Source organism: Rhodamnia argentea, chromosome 4 (assembly GCF_020921035.1).
Source record: "Rhodamnia argentea isolate NSW1041297 chromosome 4, ASM2092103v1, whole genome shotgun sequence".
Lineage (NCBI taxonomy): Eukaryota > Viridiplantae > Streptophyta > Magnoliopsida > Myrtales > Myrtaceae > Rhodamnia > Rhodamnia argentea.
The window spans coordinates 27928184-27955114 of record NC_063153.1 but is presented as its reverse complement, the minus strand read 5'-3'; the positions used below and the strand labels follow the sequence as shown (position 1 = coordinate 27955114).

At 36.4% G+C, this 26931-nt stretch overlaps 1 protein-coding gene across 1 annotated transcript; it reads right to left on the bottom strand.

Annotated features, from left to right (window-relative positions):
* Window positions 1-21679: 21679 nt before the first annotated feature.
* LOC115743540 (NADP-dependent glyceraldehyde-3-phosphate dehydrogenase-like) lies at window positions 21680-26203 on the bottom strand. The gene is made up of 10 exons (XM_048277891.1): window positions 25898-26203; window positions 25596-25789; window positions 25307-25435; window positions 24072-24191; window positions 23803-23939; window positions 23389-23544; window positions 22789-23167; window positions 22471-22587; window positions 21934-22107; window positions 21680-21831 (listed from the first exon to the last, which is right to left on the bottom strand). The coding sequence occupies exons 1-9, from the start codon at window positions 26043-26045 to the stop codon at window positions 21994-21996; spliced, it is 1494 nt and encodes a 497-aa protein (XP_048133848.1). The 5' UTR covers window positions 26046-26203; the 3' UTR covers window positions 21680-21831; window positions 21934-21993.
* Window positions 26204-26931: the final 728 nt, after the last annotated feature.

The following is a 26931-nucleotide window of genomic DNA, read 5'->3' as shown; positions in this document are numbered from 1 at the left end:
CCTAGGCAATTTGGGGCAAAATTAAGAGCTGGATCTTACAAATGATTTGGGATGAGCTAAAATTTCAAAGTCCATGACTTTTTGTTTGAGATTCCCATCTTTTATCTTCCCCACTAGTTAAATCTAGAAGTACAGTGGATCAGAGAGAGAGAGGAGAAACAGAGACTAATCCCATTTTTTTCTCTATTTTTTTTATTTTATTTTGCCTCTGTGTCTGCAAGTGCTATCTCTGGTTCCTATTGTCCTTGTCCTGTTTTTCTTTGCCATTTCTTTTCGTCTCGTTTGATTAATTAATATTGGCATGGCTAATCTCAACTTCTTCAGGTGTAGGGAAGGCGCATACGCGCGTGAGAGGAAAACGAAGGAAAAAAAAATGATATAATTTTTAGGTTAATACCACTCAAAATCTCAAATTTGTAAATTCGTGCCACATTTATTCTAAACTATTTTTTTTTTTTGCATCACAAAACCTCCCAAACTGGCATACCGATGTCACATTTACGCCAAATTAATTTTTCAGTCATAAAAAATCTCAAACCGATGCATCCGTGATATGTTATTCCCCAAAAAATCTCAAATCACCACTATTTGAGATAAATGTGACACCATAATATCGGTTTAGAGTACATGTGGCACAGGTGTACCAATTTAAGAATTTTTTGTATACAAAATTTAGTTTGAAGTAAAAGTGACACGGATATACCTGTTTGCGGATTTTTGTGACATGAAAATTAGTTCTAGATAAACGTGGCACGGGTGTATTGATTTGAGATTTATGGTTATATTGGTCGTACCATTATTAGTATAATCAACACTTTTGCCGTTGTTTTTCAGGTAGCAAATAATGGTGGCTGTTGGTGGTGGTGGTGATGGTGAGCTATGCAGCACGTACACTCCCTTGAGGGCGTTTTTCGCATGTCGGACGCGTGTCGCTGTCCGACATGTGGTCAACATATATCCGAACTTCCGACACACGGTCAATGGAAGGGATACGCTAGGACTCGCCTGTCTCAAGGGTAATTTGGAAAAAATTCAGTCTTTTAGGGGCAAAAACTTACCGTTTCGCCGAGCTTCTTGGTGATCGTCTTGGCCTCCTTACGCCGAATCGAGGTAAGGAGCACGCATTTGAAGGAGGATTGGGTCTGCGGGGTGAGGCGGGGGTAGATGTAGGAGTCATCGTGAATAAGGAGCTTGAGGAGGAGGATGGTGGACATGGGGAGCGGAGTTTGACGTGGAGGCGGCTGTGGAGTTGGGCGAGTTTGAGGGAGAGGGAGTTGGGATCGAATTGCTTGGCGTCGGCCTGGGATCGGAGCTTGCTGGAGGAGGACATGAGGGGGAGATTAGGTTTTGGAAGGAGGACGAGGCAAGCGGACGGTTTTGATTTTTTCAGTGATATATATATATATATATATATATATATTTTTTTTCTAATTTTCATTTTATTCTTTTTAGGGATTAAAAAAAAGAAAAGTAGGGGCGTGGGGGCTAATTAGGGCAAATAATTGGGGTCTTTGGCTGCTTTTTGTGTATTTATCATTTTGTTATTAATTTCTATTTTGGAGGGAAATGGAATTTGTCACTTTCATAGAAGTGGTGGATCATTGTTTTTAGTGTAGATTCATTCTAGGCTCTTTTATTATTATTTATTTATTTGTGAAATTATAAAAATGATGATTTATCTTTTATATATATTAAAATATATATTTAATATATAATGTGTCCAAATGCATCGGATTTCTTTATATTTTGAGAAATCACGTGTCGGTGTGTCGTATCGTGTCGTGTCGTATTGCACATCGCGTGTCGTGTTGGTACTACATAGATGATGAGTTTGTATATGAAGCGGGGCTCTTTTTGCAACTGAGAACCCTAGCATAAGGGGTGATCGTGCCGAACAAAGAGGATGGTCCTGCGCCTACGCTTGATGCTTTGACATAGCTCGAAAAAGCTCCTGCATAATCAAAGGCAATGGACTGATCGACGATGCCCCTACGAGTGTGGCGTGGCTGATCTTCTATGCGATTCAATGAATGAATGATAATAAGAAAACGAAAATACATGAAGAAACTCGGGGCCTTTCTTGCCACTAGGAGGGAGAGAGAGACCAGTCATCGTCCATGTCTTTTTGCATCTCACTTTGGTTAAATTCGTGATATTTTCGCATGCAATCTAGATTAGGCTCATTTAGTTAATTCGCATGTCATTAAACTAATTTGCATATCATTAGAGTTAGGTCGTTTACATAAATGTATTGCATGCCATTCCATGTCATTTAGTCTAAGATTGCATATGCATTTCATTCATTTGCATTTAAATAAGCGAAAACCCAAAAAAAAAAAATTGCATTAGACTATTAGGCTGAAGTGTCAAGGTATGTTCCCTTTTCTTTAATCTTGGAATTTATTTAACACTTTGATTATTGGGTGTTTCAATAATGTTTTGTGTACCCGCATGATCATCTCATACGTTAGGACTTTAGATTAAAATTAATCCAAGCTGCTTGCTTAAAAGTTTCCATTAAAATGAAAGATACCGAAAGAGCATTAATAGAAATATTGGCGTAATCAAGTCCTCAAACTCATTAAGCTATAGTTCACAGGAAAAAAGAATTTATCTCGATACTTTATTTAGGTGTCTAATCAACCTATCATAAATTGATTAGTGGCGACTCCAAATATAAAATCTTTACATGATAATCGAATGTTAAGTTGCAATTTGGCGGAACTCGGGAGAGCTCGAACTAGATTAGTTAATTTAATTAACTTAGTAATCCATTAACCTAATTTTAGGTCCCCGCAGCTTGGCGACTCCGTTGGGGATTGGCTAGATCGAAAGCCATTTATGTATTTCTTGAATATTCTGACATATGAATGTCATCTTTCTTTCGACAAAAAATAAACAATGATCATGAAACATTTATTATAATGTGAGCTTACAGAGTTATTTGCTCCTAAAGGAAACATTATGTGTTAATCCGTAACATACTACATAAGGATAGTTTCCTCGAAAAATAACAAGTTAACGGCTTTACCATTAAAATCAGTTGTTTCTAAGTGAATAATACGAAGGGGAATTTATCTAGAAAAACCATGAGAGAATAAAAAAGGGCGGCGCTATTTTCACTCTCATTTTGGTTAAGGCCCTCCTCTTTTCAATCAATAGACCAAAATACCCTTCTTCCTCTTCAAGTTATTATTATTTTTTTATCAACCGAACTAACATAACTGCCTTTATTTCTATTTTCCCTTTTAAATATCAAATTCACAATATAAATGTCAAATTACACCCAATTAAATATCATTCTATAATACATCATGTTATCACTTTTCCTAGAGAAGTTCGTTATTCTTAATTTATGATCTCATGCTTTTAATTAGAAAAGCTATATAAAATTTTGAAAATTTCTCATTATAACGGTTTATGAACACACAATTAACTATCTATTTTTTATGAAATAGTTTGAGGGAAACTTATTTCAAAGTTGAAATTTAAAATCCAATATAATTATCAAGCAGATTTTGATCTTGTGGGTAATTTTCAAATAGACTTGTAGGTTTCTAAAGTTACAAATCACTTATTTATGTCTTTTTTAGCTTTTCACATTTTAATATGAATTGCAATATGGGGTTGAAAATTTGTTTACACATTTTGTACTTTCAAACTTGCGTAAGTTGATCCATTTGCTATGAGATTGAATTTACAATCGATATTAATTCCTTTCTTTATATCAAGAGTTGCACAACACGAAATTTCATGTTTTTTTCTTTTATGTGTTTGTCTTTTGTTAATACATATCTAAATGGAAATATTTTCGACATTTTATTATGCCTTTAAAAAATTAATCTTTTCCATTTTGTGATCAAGTTTGCTTTACTTTTTTTTTTATTATTAAGATCGACTAAAAATAAAGGTAGATTTGTTGATTAGCATGATAAAAAAAAAAGAAACATTTAATTGAAGAAAGAGGAGGGTATTTTAGTAAGTTAACTAGCAAAAAGGAGTGTCACAGCCAAAATAAGAATGAAAATAGCGTGTCCCATAAAAAATAATATTGAATTACTTCAGAATACATTATAGTTCGTTCAAAAATACAGTATAAAATTTCTTTTAACTCGATAGATTCCATTCTGCTTGTCCATATATGTCAATGAGAAAACAGTGGTGAACTTACACGGGTTTTTTGAATTTCACTTAATCATATCATAGATTATTAATCAATAGTAATCATGAATATTTTGTGGTTTATACTTTCTTCTTTCTTATTTGCATAATAGATTCAAAATAGCTGAACGGTAGAAAAAGAATCTTCCAATAATTGATTGTTCAAGAATACCATAGAAATGGAAATATTTGTCCTCAACTAAACTCGCAAATATGTGAATTTTTCTGAATGAGAAAATGAGGCTCATAACTACTAAATGCGCAAATATGTCTCTTTATGTGAAAGTGAGCTATTCATTGAATCAATTGAAACGATTACCATAATTGTATGATTGAGTAGTTTCGATGTTATGATATTTGATGCAATGATTGTTAAAATATCGAAATTCACATGTTCTATGTAGTTTGAAATTTTTTTTAAAAATAAAATTTTACAATAAATTGTGAAACATTGTCATTTACATAAATGGACATATTTGTAATTAAGTGGTGAACTTACATGGCATTTCGAATCTCAGTGTATTTTCGTGGTTAATACTTTTGAGTAGAAGGACTTTGTTCTTTCTTTTATTCATAGTAGATTGGTAATTTCCTGGACGAGAGACAAGAAAGTCTTCCTAAACTTGAACCTTCGATAGTACAATAGCAACAGAAGTGTTCGTCCTCAACTTTTGTGGTCAAGAATGATTACTTCCTTCTCAGAAACACAATTTCCAACTTCATAAATACACCTACAATTTTTTAAAAAGCCAATAATTAATTGAGGTACTCGAAAATTTTACTAAAATCATAGGCGGAGTTGTATTGATTTCACAAATGAATTGACGAAGTTTGCAATGATTGTCGAAGAATTGGAAATACAACTGTATTTATTTGTATGGGTATGGATAGACTTTTAAAAAGGAGGCAACATGTTAATCCTTTTTCCTAAGATAGATGGATACACTTTCTCTAAGGAAAAACAAGTAATAAATTTATCGCTAAATCAGTAAAAATTTCTAGATAAAAATACTTGAACGAGAGATTACCGTGAAATTAATATGACAATATTGACAAACCCTTTAAGAACGGAGACTCCTCATTCTACATTTAATGCATCGGACTTTTATAATGTATTCTATATATTAATAACATTGACATTGATAAATTATGCACTTATTTCAAATTTTCCCTCGATTGACCGACTTACATGCAATTGAGCAACACTGTTACTTATGTAATCCTCTCATATACACCATATTTTCCCCCTACATGAAGGAAGTCATGAGGTACTTGAACGTTGTTGAACGACAAAAAGGTTTGAATTTTATGAATTTAAATTTAATGTCATGACACCAATTGGTTGGCTCTTTCATTATAAACTGACAGAGCTGGTGTCTCCCCCTCTGTTGGTGCTAAATTCACGATTGTACCTCTTATGTAGAAGGGAGCTACTATTTCCAAAAATCGAAATTGTTATAACATACGTCAGATCGAGCGATTTTAATGTGTGATTATATTGTGTGATATAGTGATTCTCGAGATGTCAGAAATTTGGCCGTTCCGTTGTGTATCGTTATAAGGATATAATTCCTATTAAAAGAAACATCTATACAAGTACACTATAGCAAAATCTTCTCAAACTGTCGCTTTTTAACGTGCCACCTAATTTTCGACCAAAAAAAATGGAAAATTTTAAAAAAGGGCCCCAAGTACCCTTATTTTTCTCGATTAAAGGCTTGAAGTGAATTTGGTTTCAAACAAAAGTCTAAAGTGTCCTATTTATTTCAAAGAAGGGCATGATCAAGGATATTTTGATCTTTTTACATTTTCTAATTTATTTCTTTCCTTTGTCCTTTATTCTTTCCTTTTTCCTTATTTTCTCTTCCCCTTGCCGGCTACCGTGGGCTGAGCGGTCTCGCTTGCCACATGCGAGGGCTGGCCTCATAGCCGGCCACAGGCAAGGGCTGGCCTCGCCACCCTCGCCCAATCTGGCTACCGACAAACATTCACTCTCCCAAGGACCACAGACACAAGCTTAAATTCTATCTTACCGGTGCCCATCGATGACGCTCATCTCTCTCCTTCACTCCTCTCGCAATTTACAAGTCTTGCTTCTATCTATCCTCGACATCTCTCTCTCTCTCTCTCGCTCCCTCATTTCATCGACTCTTGTAGGAACGACACTGTGAATGGTGATAAAGACGCAAAGGCAACATGGACCATGTCTCTGCCGTGCCATGTCAGCTATCCGGAAGCTCGGCTTAGCTGTCACCCATCACCCACCATCAGTCCACGATTCAATTCGCAGAAGTCGCACCTCCCCCGAAGATTCCAAGCTACGTTTTCAAAATCTTGTTATTCTTCGTCACCGCAGCAAAGTCTCTGTTTTAGAGGAGGAAGGTTGCGAGACGCCCAAGCTCGAGGACTGCAGAATTCCGCCGCCCATCGTCTATACCCCGCCCCCGAAGAAGAAGAAGCCGATCGGCGGGAAGAGGAGGGACGCGCCAAAGAAAAGGTACTTTAAGCCGCCTGATCTCGATGCCCCGTTCTCTGTGGCTCCCAGAGGAGAAGCTCGTGCTTAGCTAGCTCTCTTTTCTTTTGTAATGGATTATTCTAATGTTGATTGGTTTAGTTGTTCCCCAGCCCACGACCGCCGGCGAGGGGAAGAGGGAAAAAAAGGGAAAAGAAAAGAAATAAAAGGAAAGGCAAGAAAAGGAAAATAGAAAAATTCATAAAATGTAAAAAGACGAATATATCCCTACTGAGGCCCTTTTTTGAAACATAAAAAAAACAAAAAACACTTTAGGTCCTTAATTGAAACAAGATTTACTTAGGCCCTTATTTGAGAAAATAAGGGCATTTGAGGCCTTTTTTTGAAAATTTCCCATAAAAAAATGTGCCACCTAAACTTCCAAGTTGTCAGAATCCGACTATCATTGTTGCTATAAAAGGTTTTGATGCATTCTCCACAAAAAATTGCATCAACATATATTTATTGTTCCCCATTCTTCACCTCTCACTTCAGGGTTTTATCAATTTAATTTTAACTCGGTTGTTTTTATGATTATTTTATTATTTAGACTTTGGTCGTTTCGTGAAAAATAACTTTCACGAAAATGTTTTTAGGATTTCTTAGCGTTCGGTTCACCAAAAACACATTAAAAAGTGAAGAAAATGATTTCATCGTTTTGAGAAGAGGAAAATATTTTTCTTTATCTTTCCTTTCTCTACTCATTCACTTTCCTTTTCTTTTTTATTTATTTTTAATTAATTTAAATATTTTTTAATAATTGGACATTTTTATTTTTAAAGTACATTCGAAATTTTTATTTTTTTTACTTGTAATTTTGTATATTTCTTTTTCTTTTCTTTTTCTTTTCCTTTCTCCTTCTTCCTCCTTCTTCTTTTGCTGACTATGGGCCTCAATGATGACCGATAGCCCGGAGACTAGCCATGATGTGGGTGGGCAACCTCAACGTTCAACCGATCCCGACGAGATCGGGCTCATCCTAGGCCGGCAAGCCCCAACCCCCACCGGCCTATGGCAAGGCTTGACCTCGCTAGCCGCCTCATGGTCGGTTGTTGGGCTGTTGGCCATGGCCGAGGAGTGCAGAATTCTGCCGCCCAACGTCTATGCCCCACCCTCGAAGAAGAAGAAGCCGATCGGCGGGAAGAGGAGGAATGCGCCAAAGAACAGGTACTTTAAGCCGGCTGATCTCAATGCCTTGTTCTCTGTGGCTTCCAGAGGAGAAGCTTGTGCTTAGCTATCTCTCTTTATCTTTTGTAATGTATTATTCTAGTCTTGATTGGTTTAGTTGTTCCCCAGCCCACGACCACCGGTGAGGGGAAGAGGAAAAAAAGGGAAAAGAAAAGAAATAAAAGGAAAGGAAAGGAAGGGAAAATGGAAAAAAATCATAAAATGTAAAAAGACGAATATATCGCTACTGAGGCCCTTTTTTGAATTAAAAAAAAAAAGCACTTAAGGCCCTTAATTGAAACAAGATTCACTTAGACTCTCATTTGAGAAAATAAGGGCATTTGAGGTCTTTTTTGAAAATTTCCCAAAAAAACTGTGCCGTCCAAACTTTTAAATGGTCACAATCCGATATCCTTGTTGCTATAAAAGGTTTTGATGCATTCTCCATAAAAGATTGCATGAACATATATTTATTGTTCCCCATTCTTTCCCTCTCACTTTAGGGCTTTATCAATTTAATTTTAACTCATTTGTTTTTGTGATTATTTTATTATTTAGACTTTGATAGTTTCATGAAAAATAATTTTCACGAAAATCTTTTCAGGATTTCTTAGCGTTCGGTTCACAAAAAATAAATGATCCAAGGAAATTGTTTTCCACCCATTTAAAAGCACATTCAAAAGTGAAGAAAATGATTTCATCTTTTTGAGAAGAGGAAAATATTTTACTTTATTTTTCCTTTCTCTACTCATTCACTTTCCTTTACTTTTTTAAATTATTTTTTAATAATTTGACATTTTTATTTTTAAAGTACATTCGAAATTTTTATTTTTTACTTGTAATTTTGTATATTTCTCTTTTCTTTTTTTTTCCCTTTCCTTTCTCCTTCTTCCACCTTCTTCTTCCGCCGATTGCGGGCCTCGGCGATGACCGATAACCCAAAGACTGGCCATGATGTGGGCGGGCAACCTCAAGGCTCGACTAATCCCGATGAGCTAGAGCTCGGCCTAGGCCAGCAAGGGCCAACCCCCACCGGCCTATGGCAAGGCTCGAGCTCGCCAGCGCGCCTCATGGTTGGTTGTTGGACTGTTTGCCATGGTGAGGCCCACGGCAAGCAGAGGAAGAAGGAGAAAGCAAAAATAAAAAGAAAAGAGAAAAAGGAAAATAAAAAATAAAAAATTGAATTTAAAAAAAGAAAAAAGAGAGAAATTAAAACGAAAATTATTAAAAGGAGTGCACCAAGGAGAATCAAATCCGATTTTTCATATTGAATGATAGAAAATATTTTTCAGTTCATTTTCAAGGTTTAGCCGAATGCCGAAAAGTATTGTCATTTTCCTGAAAAATGACTTCCTAAAAAACATTTTCCAGAAACGTCTCATTTTTTGCGAAATGAATGGAGCCATAGCATGAAAACATAATTTACCGTTCTTCCTATATTTTTTTTTTGGTAAGGACCGTTCTTCCTATATTAGTTTGTACACATAGCTTTTATTTTTCTTATGCACTTCGGAGATAGTATAATATCTCTGGTATATAACATATTATATTATGTTATGAATTTTTATTTATATCAAAACTTGCTTGGTAGTTTAATAATTTGGTTTATATGTACTTATACTAGAATATTTCATGCTCCAAGTTATTCTTTTGTCTGATAATCCGCAGAATGCACAAATAATTGTTGCGTTATAAACTAATTCACATCTATAAGATACATGAGTAGGTATCTCCGGAAAGAGATAAGTTATAGTTGTGACCATTTAAAATCAGTTACATAACTTTGAAGATGAATGTTATTTGACTATGATTAGACAAAATAATAATAATATGAAATAGTTGAGAACACATCATAATTCATGTTAAATATTGCAGAAAATACTATTAGGTGGACAAATTTCTCTGGATATGCTTATTTATTATGAAGGGAAAAACTCACCAAATGCCTCAATTTATACCCACAGCAATATATTTACCCGAATTTTTTTTGTGACACAATAAATTCCAAACTTTTACATGTATGACGAATCTACCCTCTATGAACGAGCACCGTTAAATATATGCCTATATAGACAATGGAAGGCAAATGGTGATGGCTAAAGCGAAAAAATAATGTCTAAATGACGTCATTTAACAGAATTTTGGCGTAGGGTAAATGTTTCATATAAATATAAGACTAGGTTTCTTTATCGCAATAAAAAATTTAGGGTAAATGTGTCATACTAAACATGATTTGGGATTTTTGATGTCACAAATAAAGTGTGTATCATAGTGGACATATCTTGGGATTTTCGGTGACTTTTTCCCCATTATGAAATGGTAACTGGTGAACTTACACAACATTCGCTTAGGCAAATTATCAAGAAATACTTATTAAGAACATTAAGTGGCTTATACTTAATAAATATTCCATTCATTTTATTCTTTTTCACAACAGATTGGCAACTTCATATTTGAATGTTGATAATATAAACATTTGATAATTAAGATAAAAGTCAGGATATGATAAAATTTATTCTATTCCATATTTGGTTCTTGCCTCCGACGAAATAAAGGGGATATATCGATGATAAAAACATCGCATAGGAGCAGTGGGATAAAGGTGGTTAGAATTTCTTATATACTTAGCATAAAATCTACTCCTCTAGAACAGCAAACTTCATAAATTAAAAAATTTATTTTGACAAAAAAAAATTAAAAATTAATAAAATCAAATAATTTTTGGATCCTAATAAAAAATGAAAAATCTCAATAACAAAAAAAAAACTCTATTTATTCTTATTTTATTCGTATATTTGAATTTCTTTCTCTTCTATAATATATATTAGTATCAATGTTTATTACATATTTTAAATAAATTAGCATAATATTTTATAAATTTTAATAAATTTTATATTATGGAATGATGGAAATTAATAAAAAATAGAGGAGAAATAATTTTAAAAACAAGTGAAGAAAAATGTAGTAGAAGAATCCCAATTTTAAATGAACAAACTCAAATTTGAAACAAATCTTTCTAATTCACTCCGTCTCATTCTTCTCCGCATCTCTTGTTCAAGTTGAAGCTTCACGATTCATCCATAGTTCTTTATTCATGTCAAAGCTCCTCCGTAGCTCTCTAGCTCACGTCAAAAGCCCACGAAATCAGCAAAAGAGTCAAAACTCCTCTTTTCCGTAACTCTATGGTTCATGTTGAAGTTTGACAAAAGTGATGAGAAAGTCATAGCGTTATATGTTACAAAATTGTGAAGTTGAATAATAATGTTTTCTCTCTTTTAACTAGATTTGAGGTTCACTAGCTAATCTACCTCGTTGATGTTAGTAGAGCATGTTTACATTTCTTGTCATTGTCAAACTTGTTATGATGTAGATCTTACAATAAAAATGAATTAATTGATGGATGTTATCTCTATTTGTGCATTTATGAGTTATTTAGCTGTGAATCATGAGAAATTTTACCATCTCCATTTTGCATCTTATTGTTCATTTACATGGATATGCCGTTCATACTAAACACTTTATATAAGTAAATATAAAATATTTGGCTTTAAAACTACGATTCACTACATAATAGATATGATATAACAAAATCTCTAATTTCATGTCATATTCTTCCAATTTACCCTAACTAGAAATTTAGACGATCAATTCCGAAATTTCAATCAGTTGACACGGACTCTAGGGTTTTGTCGGTGAAAATTGACCGCATGAATTACTACTTAAAAACATCTTCAAGTTCGCGAAAATGTGTATTCTTTGCAAAATCCAAATGTTTTTTAAACTGACTTGAAAGAATCACCTAAGCAATATTTGGATGTGTGGTATCGATTCTACAAAAGAATTTGATGATACTATCCAGGTGATCATTAGATCTTTATGAACTAAATCTACGGGGCCAGGCTGGGCTTGGCTCATGCCCAATTGGGCTAAGCCAGGCTTTCTCACTGATTGCCCTTTTCAAATCCGCCCAAAACGCCCTGGGGACCTTGTGGCTTGAACCGGGCCTTGGTCGGGCCCGTGAGCTGCCGGACCTATGGTCAGGTTGTTCTCTTAACAATTCTGGAGGAATTCGAAATACAACTGAATTCATTTGTACGTAGCCAGATATAATTATATATTTTTTTTCCAAAAAGAAGCACTATATCTCAATTCGTTTTACACCAGATAAACTTTCTCTAATGAGTAAGTAGTATAAATTTCGTTGCTGAACTAATAACTTCCAGATAAACATTTTTGGAAGAAATGCTACCCTAACATTAACGTGACAAAAATAATGAAATATTTTAGAATGTGATGCAGCTCTTTATTCAATTGATTGATTAGAATCTCATAAGATACCGTATGTATCTACAAATAAATAAAAACAACATTAATAGGTTATAAATTTATTTGGGATTTTTACTTGATCCAACCAATCAACATCTAATAAAGCAACAAAATTAACACATGCTATTACTTGTATGAATCCTGTTTTCATCCTTTACGTTATAATACATATATGCATTGCATTTTCTCACCAAGGGAAAGGAAGTCGTGTATAATTACGTGCAGTTATCGAATACTAGAGGACGCATTTTATTCTCGGGATAGTTTTTGTTCGGAAAGTATAACTTTTTTGAAGAAGATTTATGTTACCATAATCATAAAAAAATGATTGTTGTCTCAATTGCACAAGAGTGATGTAATGGATCATGGTGATATGACTATTTAGATATAACAAACTTGACAATTCTTTGTGTTCGGAAGGCTAGAAAAAGAGGATAAGTGGAAGCCTCAAAATTTGTAATCAAAGTGTAATCGAGTCTTAACATTTTTGATAAGTGCAATCAAGTCATAAAATTTGCTAAATTGGTACAATCAAGCTCCTCCATTAATTTCGTCCGATTGATGGATAGAACATGATAACATGGTGTCTTTTTACAGTAATTTGAAGACATTAGGTGCCACATAAGAAAATAGGCTAGAATCTTTTTTGTTAAGAACTAATAGAATAAAGGCAAAATTCCAAGTAAGAGGTTGAAGTGCTAAGTGGAACTTGTTCTAAATAAAGAGGCTGAAGTGTCCTTTTTGTTTCAAAGAATTACCTGATTAAAGGCATTTTTGTCATTTACTATTTTTATTTTATTTTTTCTCTTTTTCCCTTTTTTTCTTCCTTTTCCTTTGTGTCTTTTCCATCCTTTTTCACCGATGAGACTGACCACTAATGAGGGCGGCCTCACCTTGCCCAAGCGAGGGTTGTCTTACTTGCCCTCGTTGGCGGTGGGTGAGGCGGCACTTACTTAGATCCGGCAAGGGCAGCCCTAGCCGTGTTTTTTTTTGTCCTCGCTATTCTTGCTTCTACAAGGGGCACGGTTGTTCTAGGCGAGTAGAGAGCCTGCAATTCCTATTTTCTGTTTCGGATCTATTAAGAATTCAGATTATATTCTTGATCTTTTATTAAGGGATCATCTTCATCGTATACATAGATCAAAATCACAGCTCACCTTTGTGCTTCTTGACAGAAAGCAAATCATGGAAAACTTGATATTCCTCATTCTTTCAATCTGCTTGGTCAAGGATAGCAATTTTTTTTATTTTATTTTGTCAAGAATGATAGCAATTTCTATGTACTTCTTGACGGCCACAAGAGCTACCCTTGCCAGAATGTCCTAGGCAAGGGCTGCGAGGCGACCCTTGGCTGGGCTGGGCAGTGGCCGGCCATTGGCGAAAAGCATGGGAAAGAAACAAACGAAAAGTTAAAAAGGAATAGAAGAGGAAAGAAAGAAAAAGAGAAAATAAAAAAGGAAAAAATAGCGAAAATGCCCTTAATTAAGCTCTTATTGGAAATACTTCAGACCATTATTTGAAACAAAATCCACTTCAGGCTCTTATTTGAAAAAATGAGAGCAACAAAATAAAATAAAAAGAGAATTCATATCCTCACTTGTGGGACGGGGAAGGGTTTGGATGAGGGTGGCAATAGCAGCCCACTGTTGCCAAAAAAGGTTGCTCGGGGTTGCCGGAGACACGAAGATGGCCGACGACTCTCTCCAATCACATAGAAGGCTCTGCAAGCCTCATCTAGAAATGGGCAAGGGTCGCAGGCCCAAACTCAAATTCGTGTGAGCTCGCCGGCCTTCACCCATATCAAAATACCGATTGACGTTCAAATTTCATGCAGAATTGTTGGATGCCTCATTGCTTGATGGATTCGAGTATAATATGCCCATGGCTACCACCAAAGGTTGCTTGGTGCGAGCAAAGAGCGTGCAGTTGAGAGACAACACGACGACGGTTGGCGAGCCTCGTCTAGATTTGAGAGAGGACCCGCAAGCCCTCGCCCGTAGTCTTCGAGAGTCGCAGATTATCATTGAAGGTCACATGCTATCACTGAGGCCCCGGCCCCTCTTCTAATTTCTTTCCACGATGCATCGGTAATTTTTGGGTGAGAGAAAAAAAAGTCTTCCCGTAATTGATTATGTAATAGTACAATAGAAATAAAAATACTCGTCCTCAACGTTGGTGTCAATATTCTTCTAAATCTTCATCGGGTAGATTCTATGGTTTTGTCATTGAAAGTTAGACAAGAATCATGGAAAACAATATGCACTCCATTTTTGCCAAAGTTAATTATTCATTGAGTTACTAGAAAATTTCACTCAAATCGTATGGTGGAGTTGTATCGATTACACAAGGAATCAATTATGCTTTGCAATGATTGTTGAAGAATCGGAAATACAAACTGATATTATTCGTATGCATCGAGATATAAGTGGACCTTTCTGAAAGAAGGCAGTAACTTAATCCTTTTGCATGAAATATTTCTAATAGACTTTCTCTAAAGAAAAACAAGTAATAATTTTCATTTCTAAATCAACAATGATTCTAAGATAAAAATATTTGAAAGAGATAAACATATTACATATAAATTCACGGGCTTAAATTTTTATTTCAAACTCGTCAATCATAAACTCTTTTGGTCATATTTTTGCTGGATAGGATAATGTCTGAAAGGATAGGATAGGATAGGATTCGAAATATCCCGTCCAATGTTTGTTGACGTCTGAATATAACGTGGATTCAAATTAATATTATTCAAACAAATATTTGATTTGCGGGATTAAAATTAAAAATAAACCATAGAAATAAAACTAACCCCTCTTCCTCGTGAAGCAGAGGAGGAGGCCGCCAAGTAGAGGTGGCCGTTGTCGCTCAACTCAGCTTCCACAAAGAAAACAACACTCTAAAATTAGGTAGAAAAATTGCTGGGAAGTGAGGCGTACCGAGAATCTCTTTACTGGAGATAGACAATTGTGAGGATCTTCGAAAACAGTACTTGAGAAAGGAAAAAAAAAAAAAACTAGCTTTGCACTTTGTCGGAGATGTCAAGTTACTGGGCTGATCAATTAAGGACCATATTATCAAATCTGGGTCTTTCGGGTGTGTTGAACAGGGAGGAGAGAGCATGGGAAGGGATTTGGAGAAATGAAGGGGATGGAGCAGATTTTTCACAGATGGTGGAAACAATCTCACACAGCGCCTGAGCTTTTTGCCTGCTCCTTTCTGTTCTTCCTTGCTTTTCTTCATTTCCATATGGCTCTCTATGGATGACCCCCCAAAACGATATCTGTGATGCGAAGGCTTTGAATTCCACCACCACTTCTAGATCGACGGACGAGCCTAAATGCAAGCAACCACGAAGGGGTGGCTTGGCCGTGGATGACCAACAACTACAAGCCCGCCGCGACTAAGATGGTGGCTTGGCCATGGACCCTGACTCTAGATCTCGCTTGTAAAGTAATGGACTAGCGGCGTCACCGGCCCGATCTGGTCGGCTTAGTCTTCTCGTGGTCGCCATAACTCCGGCCAGTGTAGCAACAAAGGAAGAGGGGGAGGAAAAGAGAGAGAAATGTTAGTTTTCTAAATTTCACATATTCTATTCAGATCTATTCCATCCCTCTAGGTGGATTTTTTTTATCCAAATTATACCCGAGCTATATTCTATCCTATCCGGATTTTGCATTACTCCAAATACCAGATAGGATAAAAATTATCCTATTTGATCCACCAAATGCTGCCTTTTATGTATAAATCTCCAGGAGGCAAGGCTTGGCTCATTCTCAATCTGGCTAGGCAGATGACCTTTCCCAAACCCGCCCAAAATGTCATTGCGACATTGTGACTTGAGCTAGTCCTAGACGGACCACGAGCCTCCAAATTAGGAAAATTGTCCAAAAGGTCCTAAACCTATTTCACTTTTTTAATTGAATCCTAAACTTTTTAAATGTACAAATTGAATCCTAAACATATTCACGTTTTGCCAATTGAGTATATCCAGCCAACTTTGATCGGAAATTGCTAACATAGACGTCAAACGTCTTACGTGACATGGTTAGCGTTGACGTAGATAATTCTAAATAATATTTTAGTGTTTTTTCAAATATTTCTCTTTTTATTGTTCCTTCTTTTTTTTTTTTAACTTTTTGAGATTTTTTTCCTTTTCTTTTGTTTTCTATTTTTCCCTTTTTCCCACCACCGACCATTGATGAGGTGAGGCCACCCTTGCTGACCTCAAGCGAGGGTTGTCTTCACTAGGCTAGGCGTAGGTATCCCTAGCATGAGATTAGCGAGGGCAACCCTCGTTGAAGGTTGGTGACCTCTGCTAGCCATCAACGATGCCCAACGACCTTCGATGCTCTCGCCAGTGACTAGCAAGGGTCGTTGGGTCCTTGTTGGCCACAATAAAAAGGAAAGAAAAGAATTGTACGATGTCGGTGTCCGTTGTGTCAAGTAGAATGGATGATGTCCATGTTAACTGTTTCGGGTCAAAATTGGCCGGGTCGATTTAGTAGGCAAAACGTGAAAATGTGTAGAACTATATTGACATAATTAAAAGATTTAGGACTGAATTAGCAAAAGTGCAATAGATTTAGAACTTTTTAGATAATTTTTTTCCCTTTGCAAACCAATAGTTTAGCCTACCTCTAATGGTTATGGAGGAATTGGATATAAATAGACTTTTTTTTTGGGGGGGTCAGAGATATTAATAGACATTTCAAAAAGAAGAATTATATTATAATTTTTTTTTCATGAGATAGACTTTCTCTAAAGAGCAAAAAATATTGTTTCATTGCTGAAATTAATAACAATTTCAATATAAAAAAATTTCAAAGAAATTCTACCCTAACATTAACGTGACAAAAAATAATGAATAATTTGAGAACATGATGCGACTCTTTTTACAGTCAATTCATTAGAATTTCATTATGTATTGTATGTATAGACAAATAATAAAAAAACTAATAAATTATGTAGTCACTTCAAATATTCACTTAATCCAAATGATTTAGATGTGATCAAGCAATAAAGTTAACGCATGCTAATAATTGTATAACTCCCATTTTCATCACTTGCATATGCATCACAATTTTTCCCAAGGGAAAGGAAGGCATGATTGTTGCACGGAACAAACGATCGAACGATAAAATAGACAGAACAAGAAAATAAATCGGACACCGGATGTACGTGGTTCGGTCATAGAGACCTACGTCCATGGGGAGAGCATCAACGAATTCCACTATAGAACGAGCGATACACGGATTCCACTATAGAACGAGCGATACACGGAGATTACAGATCAAACTCGAGTAACTCAAGCAGTCATAGTATTTCCCAAGCCCCAATTACAACCAAGAACGCACACAGTGTTTAGCCCCCAATTCCTAACGAAATAATCTCTCAATCTCGCAAAGGAATTAAAACAAATCTAACCTCAAGATTTAATCGGCTTCGACACTTGAATTTTTGATGTAATTCTGTGAACAAAACTAAAGAATGTAAACCCTCTCAAGCACTCGACGACGAGACGGTGCTTCAAGCAATTTTTTTTTGCTCTCTTTTAATAGTCGAGACCTATATATATGTGTGTGTGTGTGTGTGTGTGTGTGGCACTGAGGGACGAGCTGGCCGAATTCCTCTTGGATTTGTGATTCGGTCAACACAACAAAAAAAGGTCCTACATGGATTATCCCTTTTCTTGATCAACCCCATCCTGAAGAGAAGTCCACGTCCAAGTCAAAAGAGGATAACTGCAAAAGATCTTCCCTTTTATTTATTTTCTCGTTGACTCCAACAGATAAGTTCTATTATTGATCAAGATTTGAGATATACCAAACAGAAAATATATATTTCCACTGTAGATATTCACAATCTTGCACGCAGATTTCATATCCACAAAAATTTCCGTGGATATTGTCCACAAATATTCGATTCGGAATATTTACAATTTCGTTTCGGGCTCAAAACTCGAGACATATTTTAACAATGATAATATTAGCCTGCTATTATTGAATAATAGAGTAGGATTTCACTCTTGGAATAATATTTGCTTGGAAATTATACCTTTTTGAAAACATAACTTGTTCATCAAACCGAGATGAAAATGTGACGATAATCATAAAATATGATCGTTGTCTCGGTTGCACAAAAGGTGATGTAAAGGAATGCAGTAATTGGTTGTTTAGATATTAACAAAATCGACAATATGTTATGTTTCAAACGGTTAGATTTAAAAAAAAAAAATTCTACAGACCTCTTTTGCATCCATAGGTATATGGACATATGGTCATACTTTCAACAAAAAGATACATTACATGATAATTCATATGCATACGGTATCCAAAATTCGACCAGTTATATGCATATTTTCTATACGAATAGACTGAAAAAGAATTGAAAAGATCATCTCAACTTTACTCCCTGCCTCAACTGTCCTTGCCCCTTTAAAAACCTACAATTATCATCATCACATTTAATATTGAGATTTCAAATTGCATCTCATGCCAACAAGTAATTTATGAAGTTGTCATTTGCACTTTCACTTTACTCCACCCTCAACATTGGATTTAATTAGGTATACATTTTGCTGTGCATATGGACAAATGGATCTTCATAAGTTGGGAAATGAAAATATGTGGTCCTAAACTATAATAACAATTTTATATAGGAAGAGCAAAATTGAGGATAATTTTTGTAGTTATCCCCAAAGAATATGATACCTGAATAGACTTCCTATAAATAGTAGCATGCTATAAACTGTACCGTTAAAACTGGTAATAAGTTTGAAATATGAGAAAAGAAGAAGTGGAGTGGGGGCAATTGGCCCAATTTAAATTGTAAACGTATTTGTTTCTACCTATCAATATTATAGGCATAGGTCAATGGGACCCACTAGTTTTTATGTTTTGACCCCATTTAAAAACCCAAATTACTATTGGTCCCCAAGTTTCTAATGTTTGGTACGACTATGGCTTTGGTGACAATTCATGCAACTGACCTAAATTTGGGGAATAATTCCTAGTTGGTGTCTCCAGGCACCTATTAGGAGAAATGTACAGTATTTATTGCACTACTTTTCTCATATTTTGTGTAATTAATGTACTAAATTATAGAAACATTGTTTACCATTCTTAACAAGAGTCTTGAAGTCACTCGTATTTTTTTTTGGTAGGACTGAAGTCAATCGTTAATAAGACCATTTTTTAGTTAATTCTAAAGCGTTAAGACAATAATTGCTTCGAAGCTAACGCAATAAAGTGTAACTAAATTACAACCTACCCTTCATTGTATACTATCTACGTCACAATCCTCACACGTCGGATCCGAGTTCAAAGAAAATTCTTGAGTTGATTTTTAATATGTTGGGAGTTAGATTATAACTAGCTAATTCTGTCTCTGCTTAGTCACGAGTAGAGGTGGCAAAATGGGTCTTTAACCCATATTTGATGGTGGTGGGTCAAAAATGAGTTGGCTTAAGTGCTTAAATGGGTCAGTTAAAAATTTGGTGGATCTTAAATGCTTTAAATGGGTCATAAATAGATTAGCTAAGATAACTATCTTAAGGTAGTTATAAATAGGTTCTGTGAATGTTTTAAAAAATTTGAATTTTTTTATATTATTATCTTAATAGTTTTTTTTAAATAATTTTGTTCTTTTCTTTTCTTTCTTTTTCTTCCTATTTTCTTTTTTCTCTTGCCTTGGCCGCCACCGGATCGGCCGAGCCTAGAGATTGACCAAGCGCAAGTGAGCTTGAGGCTCGTAGATCCCAGCAAGTTGAGCTCGCCCGAGACCTGTGAGCTCTAGGTTCACTCGATCTAGGCAAGCACAAGGTCGGGCTCACAGGTGGCTGTCGTGGGCCGGTGGTGGCCAAGGCAAGGAGACGGCCAAGCAGGAAGAAAAACAAAATAGGAAGAAAAGAAATTTTAAAATAAAATATTAAAAATTTCAAATTATTAAAAATTGGAATGTTATTAAAATACTAAAAAAATCTATTTATAACTCATTTAAAATTCACCAAGCCTCGAACTCACCGGAATCGGATGTGTTTGTGACTGGTTGTCGGGCTACCGGCGATAGGGGGAGAAAAGATGAAGAAAGAAAAGAAAAAATAAAAAAAAAAAATTTAATTTTTGTAGAGATTATAAAAGTGTCCATAATGTTTTAGGAATATTTTTTTTTCAAAAATTTATAAGAAACGAATTTTCCTAAATGTGATTAAATATTAAAGTGTTTGAACAATATTGTATTGGTCGAGTATGGGTTGGGTTATGTATGGGTCATTAAATTTGTACTATACGAAAATGGGTCAAAACGGATTAAATGGGTCAATATGGGTTAGACCATTATTCGACTCGATTTAAACCCAACCTGACCTACCCATTTCACACCTCTTGTCATGAGCAAGCATTGTAATATGTATTTGACAACAACATGGATTATGGACATGACTGCTACGTTAGATTCGTGGATAAAATTTTCTTGTTTAGAAATTATTATTGCTCTGGCACGCTTCTTACAAAGATTAAAAGATGAAATAACGAGGAAAAATAATCATTTTGAGAAGAATATTTTTGAAAAGTGATGTCACCCTAAAATTGTTTTGACCATAAAAGGATTATTGAACAATCAAAGAACTATTTTGATGATCAAGAACCATTTTATTCCCCAAAATCTTCCATCGCAATCTCATGAAAGGTGGATTGCATTGCAGTGTCACGCGTACACTGGAAAGGAAATCATCGTCAAGGATGTTAGAATCAAGATTTTAAGTACAATAGCTAGGGCTTTGTAAAATCATATCGTAAGATCGAAAAATAAAATTTTAACAGCCTATACAAATGACCTTGGAAAATGTTATCTCTATTATTTTAAGTCAGAAATATCGAAAAAATTATTAAAAAAAATCTTAAACTTATTACATTTATATTTAGTCCTATACCAATCCTAAAGCTTTTCATTGTGCCAATTTATTTACAACGCTTTTCATGTTTTGGGATTGGGTCCATCCAGTCAATTTACGCAAGAAATCACTGATGTTGACACCGACAGTCCCTAGCACTAGCGTATACATTTTTTTAGTAAGTTTTAATAATTTTTTTCAGCTTTATTTTTCTTTTCTTTTGTTACTTTATTTTACTGAGAACCGGCAAGAGTCATTGCTCACAGGCAAGGCCAAGACACCCTCCCCTGCTTTGGATGAGGGCCGCAACGCCTAGAATCTAGGCGTGACAACCCTCGAGGCCACAGCAAGGGCCCGCAAGCCCTCACCAGTGCTGATGAGGGTTGGCTAGCAACCCTTGCCAACCCTTGGTCTAGAAAAAAAAGTTAAGAAAAGGAAAGAAAATAAAAATTTTATTAAGAATCCAATTTTGTAAAATAATTAAAAAAATCTAAACGTTAGCGTTGCCCGTGCCACTTTGGTCGGCCGACATCCACATCAATAATTTCTGACCTAACTTAACCAGTGGACACAATTGGTAGAACGTTAAAAGATTTACAATTAAATTAGCACAAGTAGAATAGATTGATAGCTATTTCTTTTATATAATTATCCCCATAATTTTGTTGGACAGCATTGTAAGTAGTCACTGCTAATATATATTATTCACCGTGATTACTGGTATGATTACAGGCTCAACGATAGCTATAGTTTTGGAGCCGCCGATGCATTTACACTGCAGTCATCGAAGACTTTATTATGCTCGCTTTCTAGGCATGCCCATACATAACACCAGCATGAGCGCGTCAAGTTCACCGACTATGATGGTCAGAGAAACATCAAGTACAAGGCGATGAACATCATCTGCTCCGACCCACGAGTTGCGGCTGCCGACCGATTAGCCCATCGTATATGAAGGTGTGGGCAAATTGATAACAGTGCTCTTGATCTTCGTCATCATATTGATGCTGTTGGTAATGCCTTGTGAACCAATTCCACTGTCCTTCAAGCCCTGCCGCAACATTGTTCATGTTTTGAGAAGACTGAGGTATTATACACACAAGCTAAAGGACCTTTTAGACTAGATTCTTCACGGCAACCCTAACCAAGGCAGTTTCGGTGGTGATTAGATCCTCAAAGATGGGCTATGAAATAACAATATTCCTCCCAAGTCGAAGTTCAGTTCATCCAAACTTCCGTTGTCCAAAGGACCCGGGAAAGGCATTTTATCCTTGCTTATTAATATTCCCTGACATTGCACTCGTTACTAACAACCTATCGGTATATTTGGTACAAGTGCTTCTATTGGTAATGGCAGTAATTTGAGTACCCGTGCTGATTTTTCTCTCCTTGTTTGGCGAGGAATGAAAATTACCTGGAAAGGAAAGTGATCAGGTCCTCGAGCTGGGGCAGAATTTATCTGAACAGTTCCCGTCTCCATTGCATCGCTAATCAGTATCGCCTTGTTTATATCTCTTGTGAAGACACACCCCTGCAACACACATGCACATTGTGCAGAAAACAGGCATTTGTCACAATCAGTGGAAATTATTCCAATTTTGCATAATCCATTTTTTCGGAAAGAGTTTTATACTCTGTACATAAAAGAAATATAGCTAACGAGAATACACATATGTCACACCACGGGTCAATCTGTCAGCGATAATAATAAGGATAAGAACAAGTGTCAAACCTGAAGACCGAAGTTGCTAGCATTACAATGGTGAATTCCTTCCTCGACGGAGTTAATTCGGATGACCGGCAAAACTGGACCGAATGGCTCCTCCCATGCTATCCTCATATCGGGTCGAACGTGATCCAATAATAGAGGCCAAATGAGATTACCCTCCCTCCTGTACTCTTGACAAAATGTCGCTCCTTTCTGCTTGGCATCCATCACCAACCCTTCAATGAAGTTGGCTGAAGACTCCGTCACAACTGGAGTTATATCACAGTCATCCTCAGGAGCTCCCACAGTCAATTTCCGCACTTTAGCATTCACTTTCTCGACAAGTTCATCAGCTACAGATTCCATAACCAATACAACTTTCACTGCGGTGCACCTTTGACCACTGATTATAAAAAAACTTAAATGTCAAGATATCTCCTTTGGCAGCAAATGCAACCAAGCAACATAACTATAGTTAGATAAACGAATGATTTAGTATCTTCCATTGCATTGATCTTGAACTTACAAGCTCAACCGAAAGTTTAAGTATGTGGTGATAGCTAAGAACAGAAACTCATTCTTAGTTTAAAATTACCTATTAAAGAACAATAGCAAAAAGATTACCTATAAGAGAAACCTCCCTTGACAACATTAGCCGCACCCAAGTCTAAATCAGCATCTTCTAAAATGATACAAGCATCTTTTCCACCCAGTTCCATCTGAAGCGGGATCATGCCTGCCTTCTTAGAGATAGCTATTCCAGTGTCCCCACCTGTGAAACTGAGAAGAAGGGTTGCATCGCCGGATCATGCAACTGCAATATGCCTAAAGACAGATATACAATTGATCTCAAACTGGAAGAGAGTTACATCCCCTCTTAAAGTATTTTGATTCGCACAAATTTGAGGTATGAAAACAAACCTTCCCTCACATTCCAACAAGAAGTCACTTTGAAAAAAAATGTCTCTGAAGATGCAGTCCCATGCTGAGAAATTTAAGGACCTTTTGGACAGGATGCAATGATATAGAAAGAATCACCTGATACAACTGACACCAGGATGCATTGTGAGGAAGTCGCCAATCTCAGAACCTTTTCCTGTTACACAACTGATGAGACCTCTTGGGAAGCCAGCCAAGTGAAAGCAATGCACCATGTGAAGTGCAGCAACAGCACCCTTTAGTATAGAGGCAAAAGTTCATTTAGCATGTCGATCTTATGAACAGTCGGTGGACAGACAATCCACCTCAAATAATATGAGAAGAAACAGGGAAGAGCAATTATAGATCGATCCTCAGCATCAACCAACCTGGGTCGGTGGCTTCAGAACTATTGAGTTTCCAGCAATAAGTGCAGGAGCAATCTTAGAAACAGCGAGATTAACTGGGTAGTTGAAAGGAGGGATAGCCAGAACAACCCCCAGCGGAATCTGCAAGTAAGGAGAGTCAAATCTCTGTAACACTTCATTTCTCAGAAACACAAAATACATAAAGTTACCATGGTTTGCTGTAACTTATGACCTAACTAGAGATCTAGATCCTTCCTTTGCATCACCGTTAAACCAGATACAGGTTCGATCTTCTATCAGTTTTGACACCAACCCAGTTCGGCACTGGTGAGACTTTGAAAACACTACTTGATCTAAAAGGACATATAAAAACCTCTTACACTGCACAAATGGGGCACCTGCACTCAAGTGTCTTCTCGACAATGTTGTTTTACTGTCCTCCAGCTCACAAATTCCATCAATTTTTAAATTAATGACTTAAAATTGGCGAGCGTTGACTGTTGAGAGATATGGCAATATTCAGACAAAAATGATTTCCTAAAGCTATCTTCAATTCTGCTAACAACAAGCATTTCATGCATGGTGACACATGTTTAGTAAATTCTAATTTAGAAAAAAGGCACGGCATGCTTCATTGTGGACCCATTTGTACGCATCTGCTATGCAGTTATTTAGAGAAGCTTCCGGTGTATATTAGCCCACGTTTGATTAATCCGTAAATCGATATTATTTTTAGTACTACAGGAAATAAAATGCATGAGAATTAAATTTCTCAAGTTTACAAAGAAACTCATATATAATGGACCCAAATATCCACAACAGTCATGTTCGCGTATGGTACAAATATTCCCCCAGCCTAATCTATGTTTTTGAAAGAGACACACGGCTGTGTAGATGAAGACATGAAAAGAGAAGGAAATAACAATGGCATATGGAACGGAATATACCCAGCATGAGGCGTGCAAGAAATTGCATAGGATTGCATACCCACAAGCCTAATTTTCCTCATTTTTTTATCTGGCAGAAGTCAATGAATTGTCCATTAAAAATTCAAATCCATCTTATGTTTACTATGGGCAGAGCACATTCGGGCATAAACAAGTCCATCAGGACATAACCAAGCCAGTGAAGTGCCTACCTAAGCAGAAACAAAAAGACAGCAAAAAAAACCATCGTAGATTCACAGGAAAACTAAGATAGAACTGGTCACAAACCAGACATTTGTAAAAAACCTAGTCAGAGAAGTGCAAATTTACCTTAGAAGTGAGACAATACTTGGTCCTCTCATTCCCTGGGAAGCTATCAGACACCAGAAACTTCCCCTCCCCAAGAATCCTCACCCCTTCCTCCGCGCAATACGAAATCAAGTCCCCAGATCTCACAACCTTCAAATTCATATCATTACAGGACAAAACATAGAGAAGTTACTAGTGCCCTATGCGTCCAAATTCAAACACAAGAGAAGCATCTAACAGAGGTAAAAGCTTTCCAAATTTACAAGCAAGAGCAAAGATTTGAAATTTCATTCCAAAGTCGGAAACATACTTCGGTGACGGCGTCCTTGGCGGGCTTAGCGATCTCCTTGACGAGGCACTCGGCGATCGGAGCCTTGTGCTCCTTCAAGACCGCCGCAGCTCTGTGGAGGAGCTCAGCTCTCTTCCACAGAGGAGTCTTGGCCCACAATTTCTGCGCAGCCCTCGCTGACTCTACGATCTTGTTCACCTCCTCTTGTGTACAGGCTATTGGAATTTCGGAAACCAACCCAAAAATTGTAACTAGCTAAACTAACCGAAAGTTGATAATTGAGCGAGACGAACAGAAGAACCACTGGAGCTCAGAAGCGGTACCTTGGACCTTGAAGTGAGTGTTTCGAGTGGTGGGGTTGATGATGGGCACGGACTTTCCGGAAGCCGAAGCCTTCCACTCGCCGTCGGAGTAGTAGCGGAACACCCCATCTCCGTCTTTGATTTCAGCAAACACCCCACTGCCCGCCATGTGCTAGCTCCTCGCGAACTCGAACGGGTACTGATCAGCGATCACTGTGATGAGAGAGAGAGAGAGAGAGAGAGAGAAGCTCGTGCGTGGAGTTACAATGGTGGAAGAGAGAGGAGAGAGGAACTTGGGATTCTCTGTGATGGGAGTCAAACGCAGTGAGTTTGCGTGTCCAGATCTTAATCAAAGACTTGCTTTTGCGTTGGCTGTTTCGCACGTGGTATAGTTTTGCTCCATATTTCTTAGCCACTCCTAATCTCTTGGAATAAGTCCGAACTAAATACGTCTCTACGCTAAAAAAAAATGACATAATTCCCTATAAAAAAGCCCTAATTTTAAGTCTAATCTCAATTCAGTCTCTAACTTTTTAGTTTAAAAAACTTTAAAATTTATGTGAATTCCCAAATCTGTTTTGATTTTTTTTTTGTTTAAAAAACCACAAACTTTAAGTTCGATCCGAAATACGCCTCGAATTTTATTTTGTTTAAATTAAATCACCAACTCTTCATATATTATTAAATCTACCACCGTGGTCTAGTCCCAACTTGATGTGGCATTTCCACATAGATAACAATTGCACATCAACAAGGTGACGGGAAAAATTATCTCCAAAATGAAACCGTTTTAGGATATGAAACATAGGGACGATTAACGGCTGTTTTTGGACAAAGAACTGATGGGGGGAAGATTTGGGATTAAAGTAAAAATTGTTGATTTTCTCCTAGACAAAAAGAAAAGTTCGAGCCAGATTTGGAGCTAGATCTAAAATTGTGAGCTTTTTTTGATAAAGAAAAGTTCAGGGTAGAATTGAAATTGAACCTAAAGTTTTATGTTTTTTTTTTAAATGAAAAAAAAATCGGAGAAGAATTGATTCTTAGGGAATTAGGGC